The sequence below is a fragment of the Cervus elaphus genome, chromosome 28 (assembly GCF_910594005.1).
Source record: "Cervus elaphus chromosome 28, mCerEla1.1, whole genome shotgun sequence".
Taxonomy (NCBI): Eukaryota; Metazoa; Chordata; class Mammalia; order Artiodactyla; family Cervidae; genus Cervus; species Cervus elaphus.
In genome coordinates, this window is record NC_057842.1 from 43,809,965 (window position 1) to 43,836,335 (window position 26,371).

General features: G+C 40.4%; 1 protein-coding gene and 1 non-coding gene across 2 annotated transcripts in view; one reads left to right on the plus strand and one right to left on the minus strand.

Moving 5' to 3' along the window:
- Positions 1–9,261, plus strand: part of SNX3 (sorting nexin 3) — a 45,112-nt gene extending 35,851 nt beyond the window's left edge. Inside the window, exons 3-4 of the mRNA XM_043890458.1 lie at positions 6,937–7,061; positions 8,506–9,261. Of these exons, the coding sequence (XP_043746393.1) occupies positions 6,937–7,061; positions 8,506–8,611 (231 nt within the window). The 3' untranslated portion in view covers positions 8,612–9,261. The remainder of the gene's footprint in view (positions 1–6,936; positions 7,062–8,505) is intronic.
- Positions 9,262–24,314: 15,053 nt separating this feature from the next.
- Positions 24,315–24,386, minus strand: TRNAE-UUC. The gene has a single exon. It is a non-coding gene; the product is annotated as a tRNA-Glu (tRNA).
- Positions 24,387–26,371: the final 1,985 nt, after the last annotated feature.

Genomic DNA, 26,371 nt, shown 5'->3' on the forward strand with positions numbered 1-26,371 from the left:
TCTCCAGCATTTATGGCTTGTAGACTTTTGGATAGCAGCCATTCTGACTGGCTTGAAATGGTACCTCATTGTGGCTTTGATTTGCATTTCTCTAATAATGAGTGATGTTGAGCATCTTTTCATGTGTTAGCCATCTGTATGTCTTCTTTGGAGAAATGTCTGTTTAGTTCTTTGGCCCATTTTTTGATTGGGTTGTTTATTTTTCTGGAATTGAGCTGGAGGACCTGCTTGTATATTTTTGAGATTATTTCTTTGTCTGTTGCTTTGTTTGCTATTATTTTCCCCCATTCTGAGGGCTGTCTTTTCACCTTGCTTATAGTTTCCTTTGTTGTGCAAAGGCTTTTAAGTTTAATTAGGTCCTATTTGTTTATTTTTGCTTTTTGCTTTTATTTCCAATATTCTGGGAGGTGGGTCATAGAGGATCTTGCTGTGGTTTATCTCAGAGTGTTTTGCCTGTGTTCTCCTCTAGGAGTTTTATAGTTTCTGGTCTTACATTTAGATCTTTAATCCATTTTGAGTTTATTTTTGTGTGTGGTGTTAGAAAGTGTTCTAGTTTCATTCTTTTACAAGTGGTTGACCAGTTTTCCCAGCACCACTTGTTAAAGAGGTTGTCTTTTCTCCATTGTATATTCTTGCCTCCTTTGTTGAAGATAAGGTGTCCTTAGGTACGTGGATTAATCTCTGGACTTTCTATTTTGTTCCATTCATCTATATTTCTGTCTTTGTGCCAGTACCATACTGTCTTGATGACTGGCTTTGTAGTAGAGCCTGAAGTCAGGCAGGTTGATTCCTTAGTTCCATTCTTCTTTCTCAAGATTGCTTTGGCTATTCGAGGTTTTTTGTATTTCCATACAAATTGTGAAATTATTTGTTCCAGTTCTGTGAAAAATACCATTAGTAGCTTGATAGGAATTGTGTTGAATCTATAGATTGCTTTGGGTGGTATACTCATTTTCACAATATTGATTCTTCCAATCCATGAACACGGTATATTTCTCCATCTATTTGTGTCCTCTTTGATTTCTTTCATCAGTGTTTTATATTTTTCTTTTCTATATATAGGTCTTTTGTTTCTTTAGGTAGATATATTCCTAAGTATTTTATTCTTTTCGTTGCAATGGTGAATGGAATTGTTTCATTAATTTCTCTCTGTTTTTTCATTGTTAGTGTATAGGAATGCAAGGGATTTCTGTGTTGATTCTATAGCCTGCAACTTTACTATATTAATTGATTAGCTCTAGTAATTTTCTGGTAGAGTCTTTAGGGTTTTCTATGTAGAGGATCATGTCATCTGCAAACAGTGAGAGCTGTACTTCTTTTCCTATCTGGATTCCTTTTATTTCTTTTTCTGCTCTGATTGCTATGGCCAAAACTTGCAAAACAAGAAGTGTCTTGATGGGCTTTTGACTTTGCTTAACATAGTACCTGGCCTACTGGAGTGTTTAATAAGCATTTCATAAATGTATACATCACTTTTTTTCATGACAGCTTTATTGACATAACTCAAATGCCATACAATTCACCAGTTTTTACGTTTGTTTATTTTTGGCCCTGGGTCTTCATTTCAGTGCATGGGCTTTCTCTAATTGCGTGAGCGGGGGCCGCTGCCTGTAGCCCTGTGTGGGCTTCTCACTGAGGTGGCTTCTTGTTGTGGAGCACAGGCGTTAGGCACACGGGCTGCAGTGGTCGCAGCTCTCAGTCTGCAGAAGGCGGGCTTAGTTGTTGTGCACAGCCTTAGTCGCTCTCCAGCATGTGAAATCTTCCCCAGCCCAGGGATCAAACCCGTGTCCCCCACACTGGCAGACAGATTCCTGTCCACTGTGCCACAAAGGAAGTCCACAACTCACCAATTTAAAGTGTATTAATTCACTGGTTCTTAGTATGTGCAACCATTACTATAGTCAGTTTTAGGACATTGTAATCTCTTTCTAAGAGAAACCCCATTCCCATTTGTAATCATTACCTATTTCTCCTCACCCAGCCCTCACAACCACTGATTTTCTTTCTTTGTGGATTTTCCTGTTCTGGGCATTTTGTATAAATAGAAGCATAGAATATGTAGTCTTTTCTGTCTGGCTTTTTTCACTGAGTGTATTTTCAGGGTTCATCCTGTTGTACTGTTAATCACTGCTTCATTTCTTTATTCTTTTGTATGGATATATCAGTTTTTATTTACACATTTATCATTGGCAGACATTTGAGTTTTTCCTGCTGACTATTGTGAATAATGCTGCTGTGAACATTCATGTACAAGTTTTTGCATGGACATGTGTTTGTATTTCTTGGGTATATATCTCTTATATCTCTTGGGTATGCTCAAAATTCTCCAAGCCAGGCTTCAGCAGTATGTGAACCGTGAACTTCCAGATATTCAAGCTAGATTTAGAAAAGGCAGAGGAACCAAAGATCAAATTGCCAACATCTGTTGGATCATCGAAAAAGCAAAAGAGTTCCAGAAAAACATCTACTTCTGCTTTATTGACTATGCCAAAGCCTTTGACTGTGTGGATCACAGCAAACTGTGGAAAATTCTTCAAGAGATGGGAATACCAGACCACCTGACCTGCCTTCTGAGAAATCTGTAGGCCGGTCAAGAAGCAACAGTTAGAACTGGACATGGAACAACAGACTGGTTCCAAATTAGGAAAGGAGTACATCAAGGCTGTATATTGTCACCCTGCTTATTTAACTTCTATGCAGAGTACACCATGAGAAAAGCGGCTGGATGAAGCGCAAGCTGGAATCAGGATTGCGGGAGAAATATCAGTAACCTCAGATATGCAGATGACACCACCCTTATGGCAGAAAGCAAAGAAGAATTAAGGAGCCTCTTGATAAAAGTTAAAGAGAAGACTAAAAAAGCTGGCTTAAAACGCAACATTCAAAACACGAAGATCATGGCATCTGGTCCCATCACTTCATGGCAAATAGGTGTGGAAACAGTGAGGGACTTTATTTTGGGGGGCTCCAAAATCACTGCAGATGGTGACTGCAGCCATAAAATTAAAAGACGCTTGCTCCTTGGAAGAAAAGCTATGACCAACCTAGATAGCGTATTAAAAAGCAGAGACATTAGTTTACCAACACAGGTCTGTCTAGTCAAAGCTATGGTTTTTCCGGTAGTCATGTATGGATGTGAGACTTGGACTATAAAGAAAGCTGAGCACCGAAAAACTGATGGTTTTGAACCATGGTGTTGGAGAAGACTCTTAAGAGTCTCTTGGACTGCAAGGAGATCCAGCCAATCAGCCCTAAAAGAAATCAGTCCTGAATATTCATTGGAAGGACTGATGCTGAAGCTGAAGCTCCAGTACTTTGGCCACCTGATGCGAAGAACTGACTCATTTGAAAAGATCCTGATGCTGGGAAAGATTGAAGGTGGAGAAGAAGGGGACGTCAGAGGATGAGATGGTTGGATGGCATCACTGACTCAATGGACATGAGTTTGAGTGAGCTCCAGGAGTTGGTGATGGATAGGGAAACCTGGTGTGCTGCAGTCCATGGGATTGCAAAGAGTCAGACACGCTTGAGCGACTGAACTGATAAACCTAGGAGTGGATTTATGGCCATATGATAACTGTTTAACTTTTTGAGGCATTCCCAGACTGTTTTCCAAAGCAACTACATTTTCCCCAACAGTGTATGAAGGTTCCACTTTTCTCCACATCCTCACCAACACTTAGTATTATCTAATTTCTTTTTTTTTTAATCTAATTTCTTTATTATTGCTTTCTTAGCATGTACGAAATGGTTTCTCATTGTGGTTTTCATTTTACTGATGGCTAATGATGATCATCTTTTTAGGTACTTGTGTATCAGCCATTATTTTGGTGGAGTAATTTTTTTTTTTTTTTCAGATCCTTTGCCCATTTAATTGAGTTTGTTTTATTATTGAGTTGTATGTAGAATATATTAAAAAGAAACTCTTATAAGTCTCTTATCAGATTTACAGTTTGCAAAAATCTTATCTCATCCTGTGGATTGTTTTCACTTGATGATGTCCTTTGAAGCATAATACTTCACTTTTAACATTAGATCAGTTTATTATTTTGGGCATTTAACCTGTGTGAAAGTTGTATTTACATTAGGGTATTCTTGAAAGTTTGAGTTTGAGTAAACTCCGGGAGTTGGTGATGGACAGGGAGGCCTAGCATGCTGCGATTCATGGGGTCGCAAGGAGTTAGACATGACTGAGCGACTGAACTGAACTGATTCTTGAAAGTCCTTGGACTGCAAGGAGATCAATCCAGTCAATCCTAAGGGAAATCAACCGTGAATATTCATTAGAAGGACTGATGCTGAAGCTGAAGCTCCAATACTTTGGCCACCTGATGTGAAGAGCTGACTCATTAGAAAAGACCCTGATGCTGGGGAAGATTGAAGGCAGGAGGAAAAGGGGATGACAGAGGATGAGATGGTTGAATCACATCACCGACTCAATGGACTCATTGAGTCATTGGACTCAATGGGTTTGAGCAAGCTCCAGGAGATAGTGAAGGACAGGGAGGCCTGGCTTGCTGCAGTCCATGGTGTCGCAAAGAGTTGGACACGACTGAGCAACTGAACAACAACAAAATTGCTAAGAACGGTTAATCAAGTTGTTTTATTTATATATTACTATTTCTACTTAAGATCTGTTATACTAGATGAGAAAGTTGGTGAAATTTATTGTGTTTATTAGTCATTATGGTTTAATTTTTTAGCTTTTATTTCAGTATGCTTTCACTATATTATGCTGGCCAGATATCCTCCTGTCCTCATCTTGCCCACATACACACACGTATCATCAGACACATGATTTTTTAAATTGGTGTGAGAATTCTAAGTAGATCTTTTCAGACTGCTTAAGCAGAAATAATTTGATGTTGAAGATCTTTGTTAACTGAAACCATTCATGATTTTTGTAGGTGATTAATCCTGTTGCCTACAATGTCACCATCCAATTCAATGAGTATTTTGAGTATGAGTAAAAGTATATCTCTATTGATGATAATACATAGTAATCTTTAAATTCCATGCTAAATTCTTCCCTGAATTAACAGTGGTCATTTCTTTAATGCAGTAGTTCTAGATTCCTTTTTTTAATAATAGCTTTACAGATAACAGATGTTTTTCCCTGCTCATCATATAGCTATTCTGTTGGAGCACAGCTAGTGGTCATAATCCCTGCTTTTCAGTTCTAGTTACCTGCAGGTTTCAAATCTTCAACTTGACAAATGCTTTTATAATATAAGGGAGAGACTTAAGATTGCTAAAGCAAACTTACGATGACAGATCTTTAGATTTCTTAATCATTGGCATCTGGGAAGAGTAGATCTAGGAAGGAATTACAAAGTTTATGTAGGGCATTGGTTTTGTGTTTCTTTTTTACTTTGTTTTTTGCGCATCTGTAAGAAGTTGTGTAATCTTTCTCTTTTTTACCTTGTTGAATTATTGTTGTAGGATAGAAACTCTTCATCAAGGGTTTTAGATTTTACCTTTTAGAATATATATAATTTTATTACTGGTGTTTACTGTTTATATTTCTTATTGCGTGAATTATTTGCCTACACCTTTTCTCTGTTTAAATGTAAGATAAGGATTCACCTAAGTGGTTAGTCATTTAACAGATATTGAACTTCTCTTGTATGCCCAGCTTTCCTTAAAATAACCATAAGCCTGAGACAAGGGTCCGTGATTTGAAGGCATTAATAGGATAGATTGGTGGTTCTCCAGGAGGGGTAGCTTTGTCCCCCAGGAGACATTTGACAGTGTCTGGAGACCATTGTGATTGTCACACCTGTCTGTGTGGAGTGCCTACTGGTGACTATTGAGTGGGTAGAGGTCCGGGATGCTGCTGAATAGGTATTCTACAGTGTACAAGAAACCCTTCCCCCAGTACATAATCTAGTTCAAAATGTTAATAGTGCCATGGTTGAGAAATACTGGGATAGAGAACCTGACGAACCTGTGAAATAAATAGCGAGGTACTATTTAGTTCAAGGGCATCCCAGGTGACTCAGTGGTAAAGAATCTGCCTGTCAAGCAGGACACACGGGTTCAATCCTTGGGTTGGGAAGATCCCCCAGAGAAGGAAATGGTAACCCACTCCATTATTCTTACCTGGGAAATCTCACAGACGAGGAGGCTAGTGGGTCACCATCCATGGAGTCGCAAAGTGTCAGACACAACTTAGTGACTAAAGCAGCAGCAGCAGCATTTAAACAAATATTTGAGCTCCAGATAATGCCCAGAAGAGGGTTCCTAAAGAAAAGCTAGACTTTGACAGGGAAAATATGGGATGTTCCTTTATTGTAGAAGGAAGAAATGACAGGTCTTTGGGGAAAGGGAGGATAGTGGGTTTAGGAGAAAGTTGATGTGTTTCTTAGCCTAGTAATAGAAGAGTGGCAACAAGTAGTAATTATTGATTATTTTGTCATCACCTCAAATGCAAGTAGGAAAGATTATATGCAAATGGTATGAAGTGGAAGGAGTTGACCACAGAATTCTTATCTGCCCATGCCAGAAAGAACATTGTTAATATTTTACTTCCTCATTTAATTGGGAGTTCAGATTGATCTCTACAATAACCATTGTAATAAAGCAATGTTCTCACCAAGTGACATCAAAACTGTCTGAGGGGCATGGCAGCCTTTATTTCAGTATTGCTTATTCCCTTTGTATACTTGTGCTTTGATAAGTCCAGGAAAAATGAAAATTAAGCCATTGAGGAGCTTCGGTCTGATGGACTTTTCTGGCCATTTTGTTTATCATGCCTCCAAAACACTAAATCATTTTTCAGTGTATTTTTATTGAGTCCCTTTTACTGTATATCTAAACTAGTTTGACAGTGGGATGGCTCTCATAGTGAAGATATACTTTGTCTTCTTGTTATGCTCTATAAATTTTCCCAACTCAGCCAGCATGTTGTTCAAGAACTTTCTTACCATGTTTTAGGTTGTAGTCCCCCCACTCCCTGGGAAAGCATTTTTGCGTCAACTTCCTTTTAGAGGAGATGATGGAATATTTGATGACAATTTCATTGAAGAAAGGAAGCAAGGGCTGGAGCAGTTTATAAACAAGTAAGTGCTTTCTCTTCCTCAAGGTCTAAGAGTGAATAGTGTTCTGAGATTCTTTAGGTGACTGCTAGTAATTTAGATATCAAACTAATGCTACTTTTTCCTTTTGGTCATTTTCTAACTTTTTTGTATCATTTAAACAAAGTAAAAATACATAACAAATTGAATATCATGTGCTAAATATTCATAAACTTAAGTGAGTGATAGGAGTACCTTTTTGTTGACCTGAGTTTTGTATGTTTTTCTTGGTTAATTTATGCCAATTACATTTAAAATTACAGCATTTAAAAAATTTAGTTTTACTTACGATTCTTTTTGATTTAAGGTATGTTCTAGCATGAACAATACACTTGGAATCATTTTGTTTGATTGCACATGGAAGGTATTATCAGCATGTCTTGTGTAAAAGCTGCACATTTTAGATTTTCATGGCAAAATATATACTTTTGAAAATGTAAGAATGTATCGTTTATCTTTTACTTTTAATAAAATCAGCCTCTAGCTTTTAATTTTATTCCTATTTAAGATATAGTATTTTGTTTTGTTTTGTTTTGACTGCACTTCTCAATCTTAGTTCCCCAGTCAGGGATTGAACCTGGGTCCTCAGCAGTGAAAGCACAGAGTCCTAACCACTGGCCCCCAGACAGTTCTCTAAATATAGCCATTTTTTAAAAGCCAAAATTATAGGAAGAGTTATGCCTGCAAAGGGCTCACTATAATTGTGCATTTGGCCTTAAGTTTGGCCACATAAAGTCAAATCCTAGAGAATACTGTTGTGTGAGCTTATTTATTAGCAGTACTTTTTTATCTAGTAATTTGAAGATCTGTGAGTGGTAAACAGAGGGAAAGTTACACAAAGCCCTTAACTTTTAGTTATCTGATACAGCACACGACCTTCATTGTCTACTTTCTTTTTGGAAAAGGCAGTGCTAGCTTGGATGTTTTTAAATTCTGAAATAAAGCCTGGTTGCCCAGTCTGATCTATTTGGTCTGATAGAAACCTTGAAAAGCAAGCAAAAAAGAAAAAGAACCCCAAAACCTTGGACATTTGTGCCTGTTTCTTAGTATTCAGGGATTTTATTGAACTTGTGATCCTATATCTTTTTCTTCTTTAAAATGTATTCTTTGAATCAATGACGTTATTTCACTTTTAACATTAAAATTCATTTAGTTTTCTTACGAATTCATCAACTAATATGTAAAGAAGCTAACTGGGTACATATGCCAGAGACAGTGTAAAGCTAGTGCTTAAATGTTATCTAAATTACCCTTATAGACAGAAGGAAAGCAAATATACAGTTAGTTACTAGATAGACTGTAGCTCTGTAGGCTGTCCAGAGTAACATTGTTACTGAATTGTTCATGTTTCCTAATCTTAAAATGTGTATGTTTGGTCCCCCTCCTGCTTTTGTAAAAATTGGACTGAACTTGTATTTTTTATTTCTAGGGTCGCTGGTCACCCTCTGGCACAGAATGAACGTTGTCTTCACATGTTTTTACAGGATGAAATTATAGATAAAAGCTATACTCCATCTAAAATAAGACATGCCTGAAATTTCACAAGAAGGGGTGGGGAAAAAAAAAAAACTTTCCATGACTTAATGATTCATATGCACCAGTGAAGAAGTTCTAACTAACTTTAGCATGCTGCATAAAAAACTGGTATAATATGCCTTCAGTATACTAACACTCAAATGCTCAATTTTGTTTTGTTTTGTTTTGGCAGTTGACAAGAAGTTAATTTGCTTTAGTGAAAAATCCCTCATTCCAACCTTTCTATATAAATAGCTCTTTCTTGCTGTTTTAATGTGGTATACACTCTAGCTTCACAAACCTGTTACTCCAGTGTAACCTGCAGTGTCCTAACTAAACTTACTCACTTGGTCTCACCTGCAATTTTTTGTGTCATGTTTGCTTCTTGAATCCAATTAATAGAATATTTCTCTTACCCCCTTTTAATATGTGGTGTCACTTGACCTAATTTATGTGTGGAGGCACTACACATTGGTTTCCAACACCCTACACGTAAGATACACACTTGTATGCAGAAAGTATCTCCCTTCAGGCTTGTAATACCCTTCACATGGAAGATCAACAAGGAAATCTTTATATTCTGTATAAAAACAAAATCAAATTTATATACTAAAATCATTTGTCTAAAAATTTAAGTTGTTTTCAAATAAAAATGCATTTCTGATATGCACTGATTGTGTTGCCTCTGGGTTTTCTTTCCTCTCTTCAGAAGGCTTTCCTGCTTAACTCACTTGCTGAGAGGGATTATTTACTAATTATATACTTCTCATTCCTGTAACTCCATTCCTCTTTAAACAGTGGTGATATCAAATATGCTACTACCCTTTGAATGGAGGCATTTTCTTTTATACAACAACAACAAAAATGTGATGTACTAGAAAAAGCATTCCTTAAAGCTTATTGAATCATTATGAAGCACTTTGTGTATTTGGAAAATGCTCTATAATCTCAAGTCATTCTATTCAAAAATCCTTTTAAGATAAGTCAATAGCATGCCTCCTATTTTTTAGAAGAATTTTCTTCCTAGCTCATCTGAGTGACCTGTTTAAACAAACTTAGTAAGAGTGTAATAACCTTTTCTTAGCAGATTCATGCTTTCTAATTTGGTTTAGGAAGTTGCATCTTTTCTCCTCTTCTCCTCTAACCAACGGAGAGGGCCTCGAATAGTGTTCTAGCCTGACTTGTATAACCAGAAAATGCAGGAAGGACTCCTTGCTGCTTAACTTGTGTTGCGGCCAGAATGTGGTCTCTAATTTGAATCTGTACTACATCTGGTGGTTTGGAGCCCCATTGTGACCTAGAGTTAAACTCCAAGGTAAGGAAGGTTTTCCCTTGCACTCCAGATGTGTCTCCTGTAGAGACAGATCAGTCCATTTGAGAGAAAACCAGCTTAGGCCTTGGCCTAATACCCAGGATGTCCCCCCCAAGCAGATGGATGTCATAGGAAGAAGTCAGAACTGCCCTAGTATGTCTTGTTGCTTATATACGTCACAGTTGCATAATACTGGACATTTCAATTACTGTAAATAAAGGTACAGAGTAAACAGCATGTGAATTATGTTTCACTGAGAGCAGAAAAAGGTGGTCAGGAACATCAAAAGGTGTTGGTATGCAGTAAAATTGAAAGTTTCTGGCATGCAGAACAGAGTTAACAGTAGCTTTGCTAAACTCGGTAATTCCTCCAAAGCATGGGTGATTTTCCCTCCTGGGGAACATTTGGCAATACAGCAAGACATTTTTGGCTGTCACAACTGGGAAATGCTACTGGAATCTAGGAGGCAGAAGGTTAAAGATGCTACTAAACTCCATACAATGTACAGAGCACTGCTTCCCACAACAGATGTCAACAGTGCTGACATTTCTACTCAGTGTGGAATTCTTTTGATCATTTATAGACAAGGGAATAGTGTGATTTAGGATTGGTTGTACTAGCCTTGCTTCCTTTTAATCTCTACAATTGCCTTAGGGCAGGCATGCTTTTAGAAAGTTGAAGGTTTAAAGTTAGATGAAAGGTGGTTTATTCTAGGTAACATGTTTTTACCTCATGTAGGAGGATACATCTCAGTGTTGTTTCTTAGAGAACTGAAACCACGATCTGCATTAAAACAATACCTTTGAACTTCTATGGTGGTACAGTGGTAGGAATCCACCTGCCGGTGCAGAAGACATGGGTTCAATCCCTGTTCCCAGAAGATCCCACATGTCACAGAGCAACTAAGCCTGTGAACCAAAAGTATTGAAGCTTGTGTGCCTACAGACTGCTCCACAACAAGAGAAGCCACCACAACAACAAGCCCACACACTGCAACCAAGAGTAGCCCCCACTCACCACAACTAGAGAAAGCCCACTCAACAGCAATTAAGACCCAGCACAGCCAAAGGTAAATTTTTTTTAAAAAAAAAAAGCTCTGAAAACAACTGCAACACCTTTAACCCTATGAACTAAAAATGCAGGTGCCGTCAACTCAAGTGACACAGGAGTTTCTAGAAACCCTTAAAGAGTCTTCCTAAAAGAAGTTGAATTGGCAGTGAGTTATGCAGCAAGCGTCTCCAGCTCCATGTCCTCTCAGTAAGTTATCACCTTGTCCCAACTTCTGCCAGATGTAAAGTTTCAACAGCAGGGGTACTATTGGTAACTTAACAATTGTTGAAGACCAAATGTAAAATCCACAGAACACGACCTGAGACATATAAAGGCTTAATGATAGTTTTCTGATGGCAGTGGGAATCACAGATGAAGCATTAGCCACAGCAAATGGTACCACTAAGCCCCTGGCAGTATCTGAATAGGTTTATCTGGTATTTGGTTTCCTGCTGGGCGGTTCTGCTGTCATGACCCTCAGTAGTGATGATGACCTCTGGGCTGGATGCTGGAGAGCATCTTCTTTTTATTACATCCTGCTTCTTTTTAACTCAGCCCTCTCATTAAGGGCCATTCCCGTGCTTCAGCTTGCTTTGCCTGTTTTGGGTGAATATAGCCAATGAAAGGAGAAGGCTCCTCGCCTGCAAGTCTTTACAGATAAAATTTGTTTAAGGTGTGGATGGACAGAGAGCTTAGCACACTGCCTGGTTTATAGGTTAACTGCTCTGTGAGTGCTAGCTGTGATTATTAGAATATACAAGTGTTTGGACTGGGAAACAAGTTAGAAACTATTTTAGGAGGATAGCGTATGTCTTCCTTGATAGTTCCTTTGTGATCAATCATACAACTCCTTATAAGGTAAATAATATTTTCCTTTACAGATGAGAAGACTGAGGCTCTGCAAGCTTAAGTAATAAGCCCAAGGTTACCCAGGATGTTATGGCTCTAGATTAACACTGGAAAGATGTCTGCCTCTAAAAGCCATGCCTTGGTGCACTTCTTTCTTAGGACCAGGCCTGTGACTTGGTACCTACCCAGCCCTTAATGCTCAATAAATGTATTGATTGAGTGAAAGGGTGAATTTCCAGTAACATTTCCAGGGTCCTCTAGGATGAGCATGAGTGAATGTGAATTGGTTTTGTTTTTTAGTGTGATTTTAAGTGTAGGTATAAAAAGTGCTTTGGGGCATGCAGAGGTAACTGATCAGATGTATCTTATGTTCCTAAACTTAGTTGTGTACCACAATTACTGCCTAAGACTGTCCAGGTTTTCTTTTTTAAAGCTTCACAGGTAATTCTGGAATAGCCATGTTTGGGCACTTAGGTAGAAGGCCCTTTGATTTCCTGGAATTTGGTTCATTTTGATCTTAACATGACTAGATCATTATGAAAAGAAATCAGGAACTTAAGAAAAAGTCAGGACGTATCTTGAGAAATTACTTTTGTAAATATTGATTTATAGTAAATGAAGGTTACCTTATTCTGACCTTGCTAAGAAATAAGACCTTGATTTTGGAGACCAGGAATATTTGTTTAAAAGCCCAAAAGGAAGTTTCCAGGGTGCTAGGTGATACCTCACCACAGATGCCTTTTAGAATGAGTGCCATAAATGGAAGTGACTCAACAAAATCAAACAGCAACACTAAGCATTTTACATGAGCAAAGTGTAAACATTCACAAGAGGTTAACAAAGGCCCTTTTCTCAAGAAACTCAGTCTTGTTAGGACACTGTCATGAAAAAACTCACATGGCCACAGAGAGAAGACATGGCAAATGTGAGGATGGAAGGGACACGTGAGTTCAAGTGGAGGGAGGGGAATGGTCATTTAAAATAAATGGCACTTGAGTTTCAGCCCCAAAGTGTAAAAAGCTTGAAAGTTGGCATCCTTGGGTTCACAACAAGGAGAAGCTCGACAAAGTGAAAAAATCAAGGACCCACCTTATTTTATCTTAGGCCCACCCATCAGAGAATTGAGGTTGCAGAGGAAACCTCCACCCTCAGATCTGGAAAGACATGCGTATCTAGACAGACATGGTCAAAATCTGTTTACCTCTAAGCAGGAACTGCTAGTCATAAACTGGTAGGATCACACATACAGTGACACTGAATTTGTGGAGGTTGAGTGTGATCTTCCCAGGTGGCACTAGTGGTAAAGAACCCACCTACCAATGCAGGAGGCCTGAGAGACATGGATTTGATCCCCGGGTTGGAAAGATCCCCTGGAGAATTAAATGGCAACCAACTCTAGAACTAACACTCAAAAAAGATGTCCTTTTCATTATAGGGGACTGGAATGCAAAAGTAGGAAGTCAAGAAACACCTGGAGTAACAGGCAAATTTGGCCTTGGAGTATGGAATGAAGCAGGGCAAAGGCTAGTAGAGTTTTGCCAAGAGAATGCACTGGTCATAGCAAACACCCTCTTCCAACAATACAAGAGAAGACTCTACACATGGACATCACCAGATGGTCAACACCAAAATCAGACTGATTATATTCCTTGCAGCCAAAGATGGAGAAGCTCTATACAGTCAGCAAAAACAAGACAGGGAGCTGACTGTGGCTCAGATCACGAACTCCTTATTGCCAAATTCAGACTGAAATTCAAGAAAGTAGGGAAAACCATTAGACCATTTGGGTATAACGTAAATCAAATCCCTTATGATAATACAGTTGAAGTGAGAAATAGATTTAAGGGACTAGGTCTGATAGACAGAAAGCCTGATGAACTATGGATGGAGGTTTGTGACATTGTACAGGAGACAGGGATCAAGACCATCCCCAAGAAAAAGAAATGCAAAAAAGCAAAATGGCTGTCTGAGGAGGCCTTACAAATAGCTGTGAAAAGAAGGGAAGCGAAAAGCAAAGGAGAGAAGGAAAGATATACCCATTTGAATGCAGACTTCCAAAGAATAGCAAGGAGAGATAAGAAAGCCTTCCTCAGTGATCAGTGCAAAGAAATAGAGGAAAACAACAGAATGGGAAAGACTAGAGATCTTTTCAAGAAAATTAGAGATACCAAGGGAATATTTCATGCAAAGATGGGCACAATAAAGGACAGAAATGGTAGGGACCTAACAGAAGCAGAAGATATTAAGAAGAGGTGGCAAGAATACACAGAAGAACTATACAAAAAAGATCTTCACGACCCAGATAATCATGATGATGTGATCACTCACCTAGAGCCAAACATCCTGGAATGTGAAGTCAAGTGGGCCTTAGGAAGCATCACTACAAACAAAGCTAGTGGAGGTGATGGAATTCCAGTTGAGCTATTTCAAATCCTGAAAGATGATGTTGTGAAAGTGCTACACTCAATATGCCAGCCAATTTGAAAAACTCAGCAGTGGCCACAGGACTAGAAACAGTCAGTTTTCATTCCAATCCCAAAGAAAGGCAATGCCAAAGAATGCTCAAACTACTGCACAATTGCACTCATCTCACACGCTAGTAAAGGGATGCTTAAAATTCTCCAAGCCAGGCTTCAGCCATACATGAACTGTGAACTTCCAGATGTTCAAGCTGGTTTTAGAAAAGGCAGAGGAACCAGAGATCAAATGGCCAACATCCACTGGATCATTGAAAAAGCAAGAGAGTTCCAGAAAAACATCTATTTCTCCTCTATTGACTATGCCAAAGCCTTTGACTGTGTGGATCACAATAAACTGTGGAAAATTCTTCAAGAGATGGGAATACCAGACCACGTCACCTGCCTCTTGAGAAACCTGTATGCAGGTCACAAAGCAACAGTTAGAACTGGACATGGAACAACAAGACTGGTTCCAAATCAGGAAAGGAGTACGTCAAGGCTGTATATTGTCACCCTGCTTATTTAACTTATATGCAGAGTACATCATGATAAATGCTAGGCTGGAGAAAGCACAAGTTGGACTCAAGATTGCCGGGAGAAATATCAGTAACCTCAGATAGGCAGATGACACCACCCTTATGGCAGAAAGTGAAGAGGAACTAAAAAGCCTCTTGATGAAAGTGAAAAAGGAGAGTGAAAAAGTTGGCTTAAAGGTCAACATTCAGAAAACTAAGATCATGGCATCCGGCCCCATCACTTCATGGCAAATAGATGGGGAAACAGTGGAAACAGTGGCTGACTTTATTTTACTCTGCAGATGGTGACTGCAGCCATGAAATTAAAAGACACTTACTCCTTGGAAGGGAAGTTATGACCAACCTAGAGAGCATATTAAAAAGCAGAGACATTCCTTTGTCAACAAAGGTCCATCTCGTCAAGGCTATGGTTTTTCCAGTAGTCCTGTATGGATGTGAGAGTTGGACTATAAAGAAAGCTGAGCAGCAAAGATCAATGCTTTTGAACTGTGGTGTTGGAGAAGACTCTTGAGAGCCCCTTGGACTGCAAGGAGATCCAACCAGTCCATCCTAAAGGAGATCAGTCCTGGGTGTTCACTGGAAGGACTGATGTTGAAGCTGAAACTCCAATTCTTTGGCCACCTGATGCGAAGAGCTGACTCACTTGAAAAGACCCTGATGCTGGGAAAGATTGAGGGCAGGAGGAGAAGGGGATGACAGAGGATGAGATGGTTGGATGGCATCACCGACTCAATGGACATGGGTTTGGGTGAACTGTGGGAGTTGGTGATGGACAGGGAAGCCTGGAGTGCTGCGGTTCACGGGGTCACAAAGAATCAGACGCGACTGAACTGAACTGAACTCCTGTACTCTTGCCTGGAGAATCCCATGGTCAGAGGAGCCTGGCGGGCTATAGTCCATAAGGTCGCAAAGAGTCGGACACAACTGCAGTGACTGAACATGCGCACACAAGTGTGGTCTAGCCCGAGAGTAACTCCTGGAGACCACAGTCTTAGAGGGGCCCCCACGTGTACCTAGGCTGTACCTCCAGGAACCCCACCAGATTTCCACAGTGAAGATCGAGAAAGATCCCTTATGTCTCTGACAGGAAGAGAAGTTGAATAATCAGTGTGAAATACCAGAGTCTGCTTTGTTACAAAGGCCCATGCATGTGTGTGTGCTCAGTCGCTTCAGTTGTGTCCAAGTCTTTGCAGCCCGCAAGGCTCCTCTGTCCATGAGATTCTCTAGGCAAGAATATTGCAGTGGGTTGCCATGCCTTCCTCCAAGGATCTTCCCGACCCAGGGATTGAACCTGTGTCTCCTGCATTGCAGGCATTACCACTGAGCCACCAGGAAAGCCCATTACAAAGGCCTATCCTCCAGGATAAGCCTTTGCTAGAGTTTATCCCTGATGAGGGGAGGGCATTCCTCCTACACCAGCCCCTCTAGCCTTCTTGTCTCACCTAAAGGAAAAGTAAAACATAGTCAACAGAGGTCAAGACTTCAAGGAAATGCTGCAGCCAGAGAAGGGAGGAAGGGGCAAAGGGGGAAGCTATGCCACTGGAGACACCTGTGAAGGTCACAGGCCCTCTGGACACTGGGACTTAATCTAGAAACTATAGAATGTGCTCTTGCCTCCCACTTTAGCACCACACCACACCAGGACTCCAGTATAATAGTGGATTATAGCTGAAAGCTGCAGGACAGACTCTGAGGTGGAGGGAAACCTAGAGTTAAGAAAGAGAAAAACATAGAAACAAGTAATTTGAAGCCTCTGGTACCTAAATCAGAGCAAACATTAAACAAGTCCACTCCCTAGCCAGATAATCATAAATCTTAAACAGAGAAGGCCCATTTATTTTAGTTTCTATTATCCAGGGCAACATATGTGGCTTTCAACAAAAAATTCCAAGGTATGCCAAAAAACAAGAAAAAACATTCAGAAGAAAGAAAAGAATCACCAGAACCAGAGTCACATATGATACCAGAATCAGATATGATGTTGGAATTATCAGAGAATTTGAAATAACTGATTAATATGTTAAAAGTTTTAATGGGAAAAAAAAATCAAGAACAGAAGGGTAATGTAATTAGAGAAGTAGAAACTTTAAGACTCAAAGGAAATACTAGAGATCAAAATCACTGTCATAAAAATGAAGAATGCCTTTTAATGGGCTCATCAGTAGACTCCACATAAAATAAGTGCATCTCAAGATATATCAGTAGAAACTGCCCAAACTGAAATGCAAAAAGTAAACAACAGAAAAACAACAAAATTTCCAAAAATTGTGAGATCATTGCAAAAGGGGTAACACATGTGTAACTGGAATACCAGAAAGGACTGCTGCTGCTGCTTCTACGTCACTTCAGTCGTGTCTGACTCTGTGTGACCCCACAGATGGCAGCCCACCAGGCTCCTCTGTCCCTGAGATTCTCCAGGCAAGAATACTGGAGTAGGTTGCCATTTCCTTCTCCAACCAGAAAGGACAGAGCAAAATAAATATTTTAAGTTCTAAATGGCTGAGAACTTTCCAAACTTAAAGACAACAAACCACAGATCCAAAAAGCTGAGAAAACACCAAGGTAAATTCAAAACAAAACAGCACAGGCATATCATATTCTAACTGCAGAAAATCAAAGTGAAAGTGCAAGTTGCTCAGTCATGTCTGACACTTTGGGACCCCGTGGACTGTATAGTACTGGAATGGGTAGCTGGTCCCTTCTCCAGGAGATCTTCCCAACCCAGGAATCAAGCCCAGGTCTCCTGCATTGCAGGTGGATTCTTTACCAGCTGAGCCACAAGGGAAGCCCCAAAACACTGCAGTGGGTAGCTTATCCCTTCTCCAGGGGATCTTCCCGACCCAGGAATTGAACCAGGGTCTCTTGTATTACAGGTGGATTCTTTACCAACTGAGCTATCAGGGAAGCCCACAGAAAACCAAAGACCAACAGAAAATCTTGAATGAAGCCAGAGGGAAAGAGTAAGGTAAAGGAGTGCTGGTTTGACAGCTTTTGACTGATAAAATGCCTTTTATCAGTCATCTTGAGGCTAGAGGTGGTGATATTTGATCATACCAGAGTTCTTAACCTGATGTCTGAATGTGGATAGGAAAAAAAGTTGCATCTTTATATTTAGTTTTCTCTAACTGAAATGTAGTATTTTTTCATTATGAAAATAGGAGCAAACCAGAGTAGCAGTTAAGCAGAACTTGTGAAATGCAGATAGGTTATATCACATATAATGCTGCAGATCTTGAAATACTCTTGTTTGAAAACTACTGTAGTGATTAGACCCATCCCAAGATCTTATTTAATATGTTAAAGAAAGGCACATATTTTCTACAGGTTAAAAAAAATACTAGAATAAATGTATTTCAACAAATGGGTTTCTTTTTGTATTCCTATGTGTTTCATGCTTTTATCAACATCTGAGTAGGGATCTTTGGCACAAAAAGGTTAGGAACCCTCGGTATAAAAAATTTGGAACCCTCCTGTCACAGAACATGATTTGGATGTGCTTAAGACTGCATGGCATGGGATGGGTTCACTTGATGTTCACATGTAAGAGGGAGACTGGGAAACAACCAACCAACCATCAGTTGAGAACTTAGGTTTCAGCCTGGGCTCTTCACATCTATCACCTCACTTAAACCTCAAAATGCTATCCTCATCTTACCAAAAGAAGAGCTGAGACAATATAAGTAATTTGTCCAAGGTCACAGAGCCAGAAAAAAGTAACACTGGGATACATATCTGGGTCTTTCTGATTCTAAAGCTTGTGCCTGTGCAATGCTGTCTCCCATACGGATTGCACAGACTGTTGGCAGTCAGGCCAGGGCCCACACCAGGACATCCTCCCTGACAGCCGGGGCCTCCGGCCTCCTGGGCAGCACTGTCCCTTGTGTTCACACAGTTGCCTTGATACCAGTGTTGTTATCAAAGAGGCCAGTGCAGGCAGAGACTCATTATTGTGATCTAAAAGAAAGCTAAACATTTTAAGAAAATTTGGTTATAAAACTGGAATGGTCATCCCTTCTTGGCACATGGAGACACTGCAGCTTTGTTACTTAGCTTTCTCGGTACATTTCCTTTCCTTTCTGGCTAGATTATACTTTAATCCAGTTGTTTTCATGTTCAGTAAATCCAAACCATGTTTAACCGGTTTATTCATGTGAAGAGTCTCTGAGGTGAAGAAAGTTTTGTCTTTTCAACCGCACTGGGGATTTGCTGTCTTCTTTCTGCAAAGGGATTTTCCTGGACCTGTAATCTGAACACTTTGACCTGCTGGTTGTTTTTTTTTTTCCCCACCATGAGCAAATTTGTGAGGCTTGACCCTTTGTGTGCTGGGGAGCAGAGACAATGGCCTTCTGTGAATATCGTCTCCTGAGGACAGTAGTAACTGAAGTTGGGAATGTTATTCATTTGCTATCACTTCTTCAGAGCCTTGCTGCTTCTGCCGATAGCAGCCACCCCATGGGCCTTGTCTGTACCCTTCAGGATGGACCCACATTCTGTTGGCAGCATTCTAGAGAAGTTTGTTCATGAATATTTTGGAAGTTGACAGTCTGACTTAAACTGAAGTAAACCGGTCTCTCAGACAACAGTCTGTGTTGGTGAAATGACAGGCCCTCGTACGCAGTGTCTGGCAGGAGGCTAAATTGGCACACCCTTCACAGAAGGCAATTTGGCAATAAGTATCAAAACTATATGCCCAGGAATTTCACTTCCAGGAATTTATCTCACAGACATACTTTCTGTTTTGAGGAATGATATTTATACAATATAGATATTTTCTCTGTTTATTAATTGAATATCTCAAAACAAGCAACATTGGTTGCCTGGTTGGGGGCACTGGGTAGGTGCCCCAAGGATGAGGAGGCGAGAGGAAAAAGCTTTTTTATTTTGGAATAATTTCAGATCTACAGAAAAGCTGCAAAGGTAATACAAAGAGTTCCCATGTACCCCCTCACTCAGTTTCCCCTTATCTTATATGACCAAAATATTTTGTCAAAATTAAGAAGCCAGCCTTGGTACATTATACTATTAACTAAACTCCAAACTGACTTTCACCAGCTTTTCTACTAACATGCGTTCTGTCCCAGGATCCCACCCAGAACACCCAGTACATTTATTTGTCATGTCTCTCTAATCTCTTCTGCTCTGTGGCATGTACACATACCCTGTAGAATTTTTTGGATCTGTATCATATGACTGTTAACTATTCAAGAATAAGTAAAGTTTTAAATGAACTAGACTTATAAACTCATACAACATTAGAACTGTAAGGAATCTTAGAAGCAATTCCATCTAAGCCTCTTGTTTCTCAGATGCAGGAAGGGACTTGGCCAAGGCCTCACTTAACAGCAGACCCAGAGCCCAGGCTAAAAACCAAGAGGTGAGCTGAGGACTAGTAGAAAGGGGGTAAGCTTTAAAGTCACTCAGACTTGGCCTCAAATCCCAGCTCTGTATCCTTGGGCCAGCGCTCTCTTTTGTCTGGATTCTTTTGTTCAACATAACGTTTTAAAATTCAATCATGTTGTGCATTTGTCAGTAATTTGCTTAAAAGACCAAACAAAGGAAAAAACAATTCTTTAAGGGAGCAGTCATGATTTCTAAGAATTTGTTGAGAAAATGTGTTGGGACTTCCCTGGTGGTCCACTGGTTAAGAATCCACCTTCCAATGGGATGCGGGTTCAATCCCTGCTCAGTGAACTAAGTTCCCATGTGTTTTGGGCCAACCAAGGTGCCGCAACTAAGACTCAATGCAGCCAAATAAATAATTTTTTTTTTTAAAAGAAAATGTGTTTTCCATCCTTGATCTCTGTTTTGCAGTTTGTTTTGCTTTGACCACACTATGCAGCTTATAGGATGACAGTTCCCTAATCAGGTTCTGAACCTGGGCCATGGCAGTGACAGCCCAGAATCCTAACCACTAGGCAACCAGCAAACTAGAGCTCTAGTTCTTATGCAGAAATATGACACCACTGGCCAGACTTTTTTCCCTTCCTGGGAGCATGCAAGTGCATTGAGTCCTGGGGTCCCAGTATTGCTGAGGGGGCGGCACTTGGAAGGAGCCCTAGGAGATGAGTGAGAAGAAAAGTAAGCTCCTGATAAACACACTAACTCAGTAGACACATTCCATATTAAAAAGCAGGGGACTGGTCTTTCATGTGGACTGCAAAATTCAGATGTAGAAGCTGGGGAGCTTCTGGGTTCAGAGCAGCGGTGTGATCTGATTATCTTAGGCAGATACAGCACCTGCCTAAGCCTATGGTGCTGGGACCACCTGCATCAGGATTGTCAAAACGCAGGTGCCCAGGCCCCACCTCACACTTGCTGAATCCCAATCTCAAGAAGTGGGAACCAGGAAACTACATTTTAACATTTTTCATGGGTAATGTTAAACATTTTAACAATATTTCCATGTTGTTCCATATAATATAAACTTATTTTATTAAACATTTGGGTTAATAATTATGCAAAACAGTGAAAGAGGAAAACTATGGCATACGCCAAGTATCAGAATTATTATGCCAGCACCAAAAAGAATTCTGAAGTTTCACAGATACTATAAAAATGCGAGTGATAGAATGTTAAGAGTAGTGTCAGAATGGAAAATATGTTCACTGATTATGTTAAAATATATAGGTATACATGTAAGAACCAGAAAAAAAAGGTAAAAATAAAAATAGTGTAAGGGAGGTGGAATTATAGATAATTTTCCCCTCCAAATTTCTTGTATTACTGTTAGGGGAAGCACACTGATTAAACCGCCCACCCTGGCCAGGCACCATAGTAACCATTTGCCTGAGTTGTTTTATGACAGGAGATCCTGATAAGGAATACGGAACTAATAAGCCACCACCAACCAGAAGAGTTTGGGAAAGGTCAAGAGGAGACACCGCGTGTCTGTCCACTTTCCAGAATCCCTCTCACTAGCATCCATCTTGGCTGAGCGATGCATGTGCCACCAGGAAACACTCTGAATTAGATTGATTGGCCAAAGACTACCCAGAAACTAATCCCATCACCATAAAACCCAAGACTGCGAGCCACACAGCAGAGCAGTTCTCCTGGGTTCCCTTACCTACTGCTCTCTGCCCGGGTGCCCTTTCCCAATAAAATCTCTTGCTTTGTCAGCATGTGTCTCCTCGGACAATTCATTTCCGAGTGTTAGACAAGAGCCCAGTTTCGGGCCCTGGAAGGGGTCCCCCTTCCTGCAACGTTACTGTCAAATAAAAGTCACTTTTAATGCTATGTTTTATTTATTTAAAAAATTACTACTCCTTCACCTCTGGCCCACCTACATGTATGTATGAGGTATGCCACTAGGCACTGTGTGTAGCAGAAACTGAATGAGCACCCTAATCCTCCCAAGAGGGAAAAGAGTCTCAGGGCCACCCTGATCACCAGCTCCCAGGATGCAGGAGGAAGCCTGGAGGCAATCTGGGCGGGGTGATGGGGCACAGAGTATATGATTGCTCCATGCTCAGCTGCTGTTTATGGGGTTCCAAGGTCTCTAAGGCTTCCCAGGTGGCACAGTGGTAAAGAATCCACCTTTACCCAGAGACCCAGAGCAGGAGACCTGGGTTCAATCCCTGGATCGGGAAGATCCTCTGGAGGAGGGCATGGCAACCCACTCTAGTATTCTTGCCTGGAGAATCCCATGGACAGAGGAGCTTGGTGGGCTACAGTCCATAGGGTTGCAAAGAGTTGGATACGACTGAGTGACCAAGCACACACACAAGGTATCTCTAAGCAAGGGTTTCACGGAGGAGGAATGTGTCATTCCCTCAGGCTTGACAGCCTTTAACCTCACTTCTGAACTACAGATAATCCTGACCGACTGCTCCTCCCTGACAAGACTGAAGTTGCCCAGTGGATAAAGAATCCACTGATCTTTCCTATTGCTCTCTTCAGAATCTGAGGGGACCTTCCTTTCAACTTCAGAGAGCTTGGGGTAGGCAAAGGGTAGCCTGAAGCACTGCTAGCAAAGAACTGGTTTCCTCCCTTTGATATTCAGCACAGATGACTGCTGGGAGCTTACTGACCCCTGGGGAGCTGGTCACAAAGAGCTGAAGGAGTCAGTTCAAGGAGGCACAGCCCTCCCTGCACACCAGCTCTCCCCTCCTCCAGCCTGCTCACCGCCCCTGGATGCCCTGCTTCGAATCACAGGCTGCTGCCAATTACAAAAGCACTCTTAACTCTGTTTCACAGCCCCTTGATTGATAGCACTGGTGAGTGAAATTATAAGCCTTAATGATCACGTTAATTTCTGGGGAAAGGGAAGCGGTCAGAAGAGGTTCTCAATCATAAGCACCACAATCAGCTGGGTGAGTTCAATGACAGGCCAGGGCAGGCATAAAGGGGAAAGAATTAACTTTTTTAAAGGTCACCATTGCGTAGGGGGAGCGCAACCAGGCATGAGGAACGAGGGACACAGATGATCTGGGAGCCTGAACATGACTCCAGCCCCAGGTCTCCCAACCAAAGGCCACATCAGGGCTTCTCATCCTTTGCTGCACACTGGAATCATTGGGGAATTTTCAAATACCTGGGCCCTGCCTCAGAGATTCCGGTGTACTTGCTCTGGTGTGAATGCAGCCTAGGCACTGAGCATTTCAAAAGCTACCAAAGTGATTCTATGTGGAGCCAAGTTTGAAAACTCCTTGTCCAAATGAAAGGATTTGGTGAGCAAGTAGTCAAGGTTGAGCACCTTTGGAAATCCAAAGGTTTTCCTAATCCATCTCATTAGTTGGTGCCCCCAAAGAGGAAGGGAAATTAGGCATCATTAAGCCTAGTGCTCCTTTGCACAGATGAAAACACTGATGTGCAGAGAGGTTAACTGACTTGCCTGAGATCACACTGGTCATAACTAGAACCCAGGTCTCCTCACCCTGGCCAGCACTCCTTCTTCCAGGCTCATGGCTGGGTTAGTGCGAAGATGCCCTGGATAACACTTGTGGGACAAGAGCTGGGAGCTGTTCTCCAGCCTTCACAGTGGAGGACCCCAGGCCTCCACCGCCACTTGCTCAGCATCCTGAAACATAACCATTGAAGGATTTTAGAGATACTAGGGCCACAGACAGACTTAGGCTGACTCCTTGAGGATCAAACCTATGAGTTTGGCTTCCTCGGTACTTGACCCTACTCACAATTTCCCAGCAGAATATTGCAACACTTTGGTACGTCAGAAAGATGCCTAGGCTATGTGGCAACATCCTGGTTTCACCGCTGGAGAGAATGTCCTCTGCACATTGCTGACAAGTCCAGCTCAGCAGTGGTAGAAAACGCTGACCACCCTCCCTGATGGTTTATATGCAAGTCAGAAGTATTCAGAGGGGGAAAAAAAAATCACTTCATGTTCCAAAATGAGCTTCAAAAATCTAAAATTGTGATTTAAAATACAGACTACATTAAAAAAAAATTAAGCCATGTGTCATAAAGGTTCTGGAACTACTCAAAGAGAGTTATTATTATTCTTCAGTTTCCATAAATGATTTTTTTTTTTCTTTTTCTCTTTTTTGCACAATCTTAGTTCCCTGACCAGGGATTGAACCCAGGCCACTGTAGTGAAAACCCAGAATCCTAACCACTAGACCATCAGGGATCTCCCTCTGTAAGCAATTATAGAAAATGTTATTGTAAAATGAATGATTTGAAAGTCTTAGAGAAGCTTCTTAGCACCAGAAAGTGTCTGTCAAGTTCTTTCTATATTTTCATTTATCCAATGTCTCTCAGCCTTCATCATGATATGGGTACTGTCAAAAGATCATATAAGTGGCCTGGACTGCAAAATTTAGGGAACCAAGCTCTAACCACGGGTGCAAAGTGAAACCTACTTCATCAGTCCACTAGCAGAGGCATATTCATAATTGAAACATATGTATTCTCTGTATTTTTCTAACAGCTTCTGAAGTGTTCATCAAGCCTGTGTCTGATTAAGCACTTTTAAATTCTGAGCAATGCAATGGGCTCTCTCACACCCTCTTGGCAGGAGTGCAAATTGATGCAACCCTTTTGGAGAGCCATTTGGTTGTATGTATCAAAATTAAAAATGCATACAATCTTTTTGACCCAGAAATACCACTTCTAAGAATTTATCCTACAGAAAAACCCCACAAGTTCACGGAAGTGTACATAGAAGGATGGCACTTTGTAGTTTAATTTATGACAGTAAAAAAAAACTGCAAGCAACCCAAGTCTACCAGTAAGGAATTTGTTGGGTAAACTATAGTCCATACAATGAAATACTAGGCAGATGGTAACACGAATGAGGTAGAGCCATATGTACCATCAGGAGAGAGAGTCACACATACACAAGAAACTTGCAGAAAAGTTATATTTAGAAATAACTGACATACGTCACTTATAAGTTTAAGTTGCACAGCATGATGGTTTGATTTACATGTACTATGAAATGATTACCACAGTAGGTTTAGTTAACATCTATCATCTCATAAATAAAAAGAAAAAAGCAATTTTTAAATTTATAAATATTATGAGATGAAGATTTAGTACCTCCACCACTCCTCCCTCATCTTCTCCCCAAAATTTTATCATACTTTTAATTATACCAATAATTAGCATTTGTATCATTATAACAATGTGAATAGTGTTCACTATACAACCTATTAGAATACTGTGATTTTATGTCCTTTTTTTTTTTAAACTGAGATATAATCGAGCTGCAACACTATGTCAGACACAGGTGCACAACACAGTGATTTGATATTTCTTTACATTACAAAACAATCTCCACAGAAGCTTTCTATTTTTATATAAATGATTAAAGACAGCAACCCCCATGCTGGTCTCTAGCCAGTGGGTTCAGTTCTTGTGCTCCTAAATTGTACTGAAACCTTGAACTGTAAGTGGTAAACTGGGAATCTCAATTCAGTTTCTAAACATCCTCCATTCTCTCTGTTTCCCAGAATCAAAAAACAACTAAAAGTAATTCAAACACAAATGTGAGACTCCGTATCTAATTGTCATTGTAAGCAAATACTACTTTAAGATGACCCTCCTAGATTTAGAAAAAAAATTTGTCAAAGGAGAAGCACTGAAGACTGTTCTTTGACTGCTGTCATCACTTGACTAGGTTCATCTTCTGTTGCTTGTATATTCAAATTGCATATATTGAAACTGCATATCTGGAATTTGTATATTCCAAGACAACTGTGGCACCTCCCCCACAATACCAGCCCTAGAGAATGTCTGCCTTAAAATCCAAGCAAGCAGTGAGGTTCTTAAAGTATCCAGCCTGCATACAGCAGAGATTCCAAAATCCCAGAAGACATTGCTACTGGATTTTTAATTCTGGGCTTTGTCAAATATTGAAAGCGAGGGTTTTGTTTTGCTTTTAAACTATAGTTGATTTATAACAGCCAAGTTTGATTCTTCTATGTAATGGCAGAGATGCCCCCAAAAAAGGCAATTCCATTGAGAAATCAGTATTTTGTGACATGTTACAGGAAACTTACTCCCTTTTAACTTTGCTGAGAATATTTCAAATAGAATTAAAGCAGATTAGGACTGCAATAGCTTTTATTACAGGCCAGTGAGTCCCTCCTCTTCCATGGGAAGCATACATTC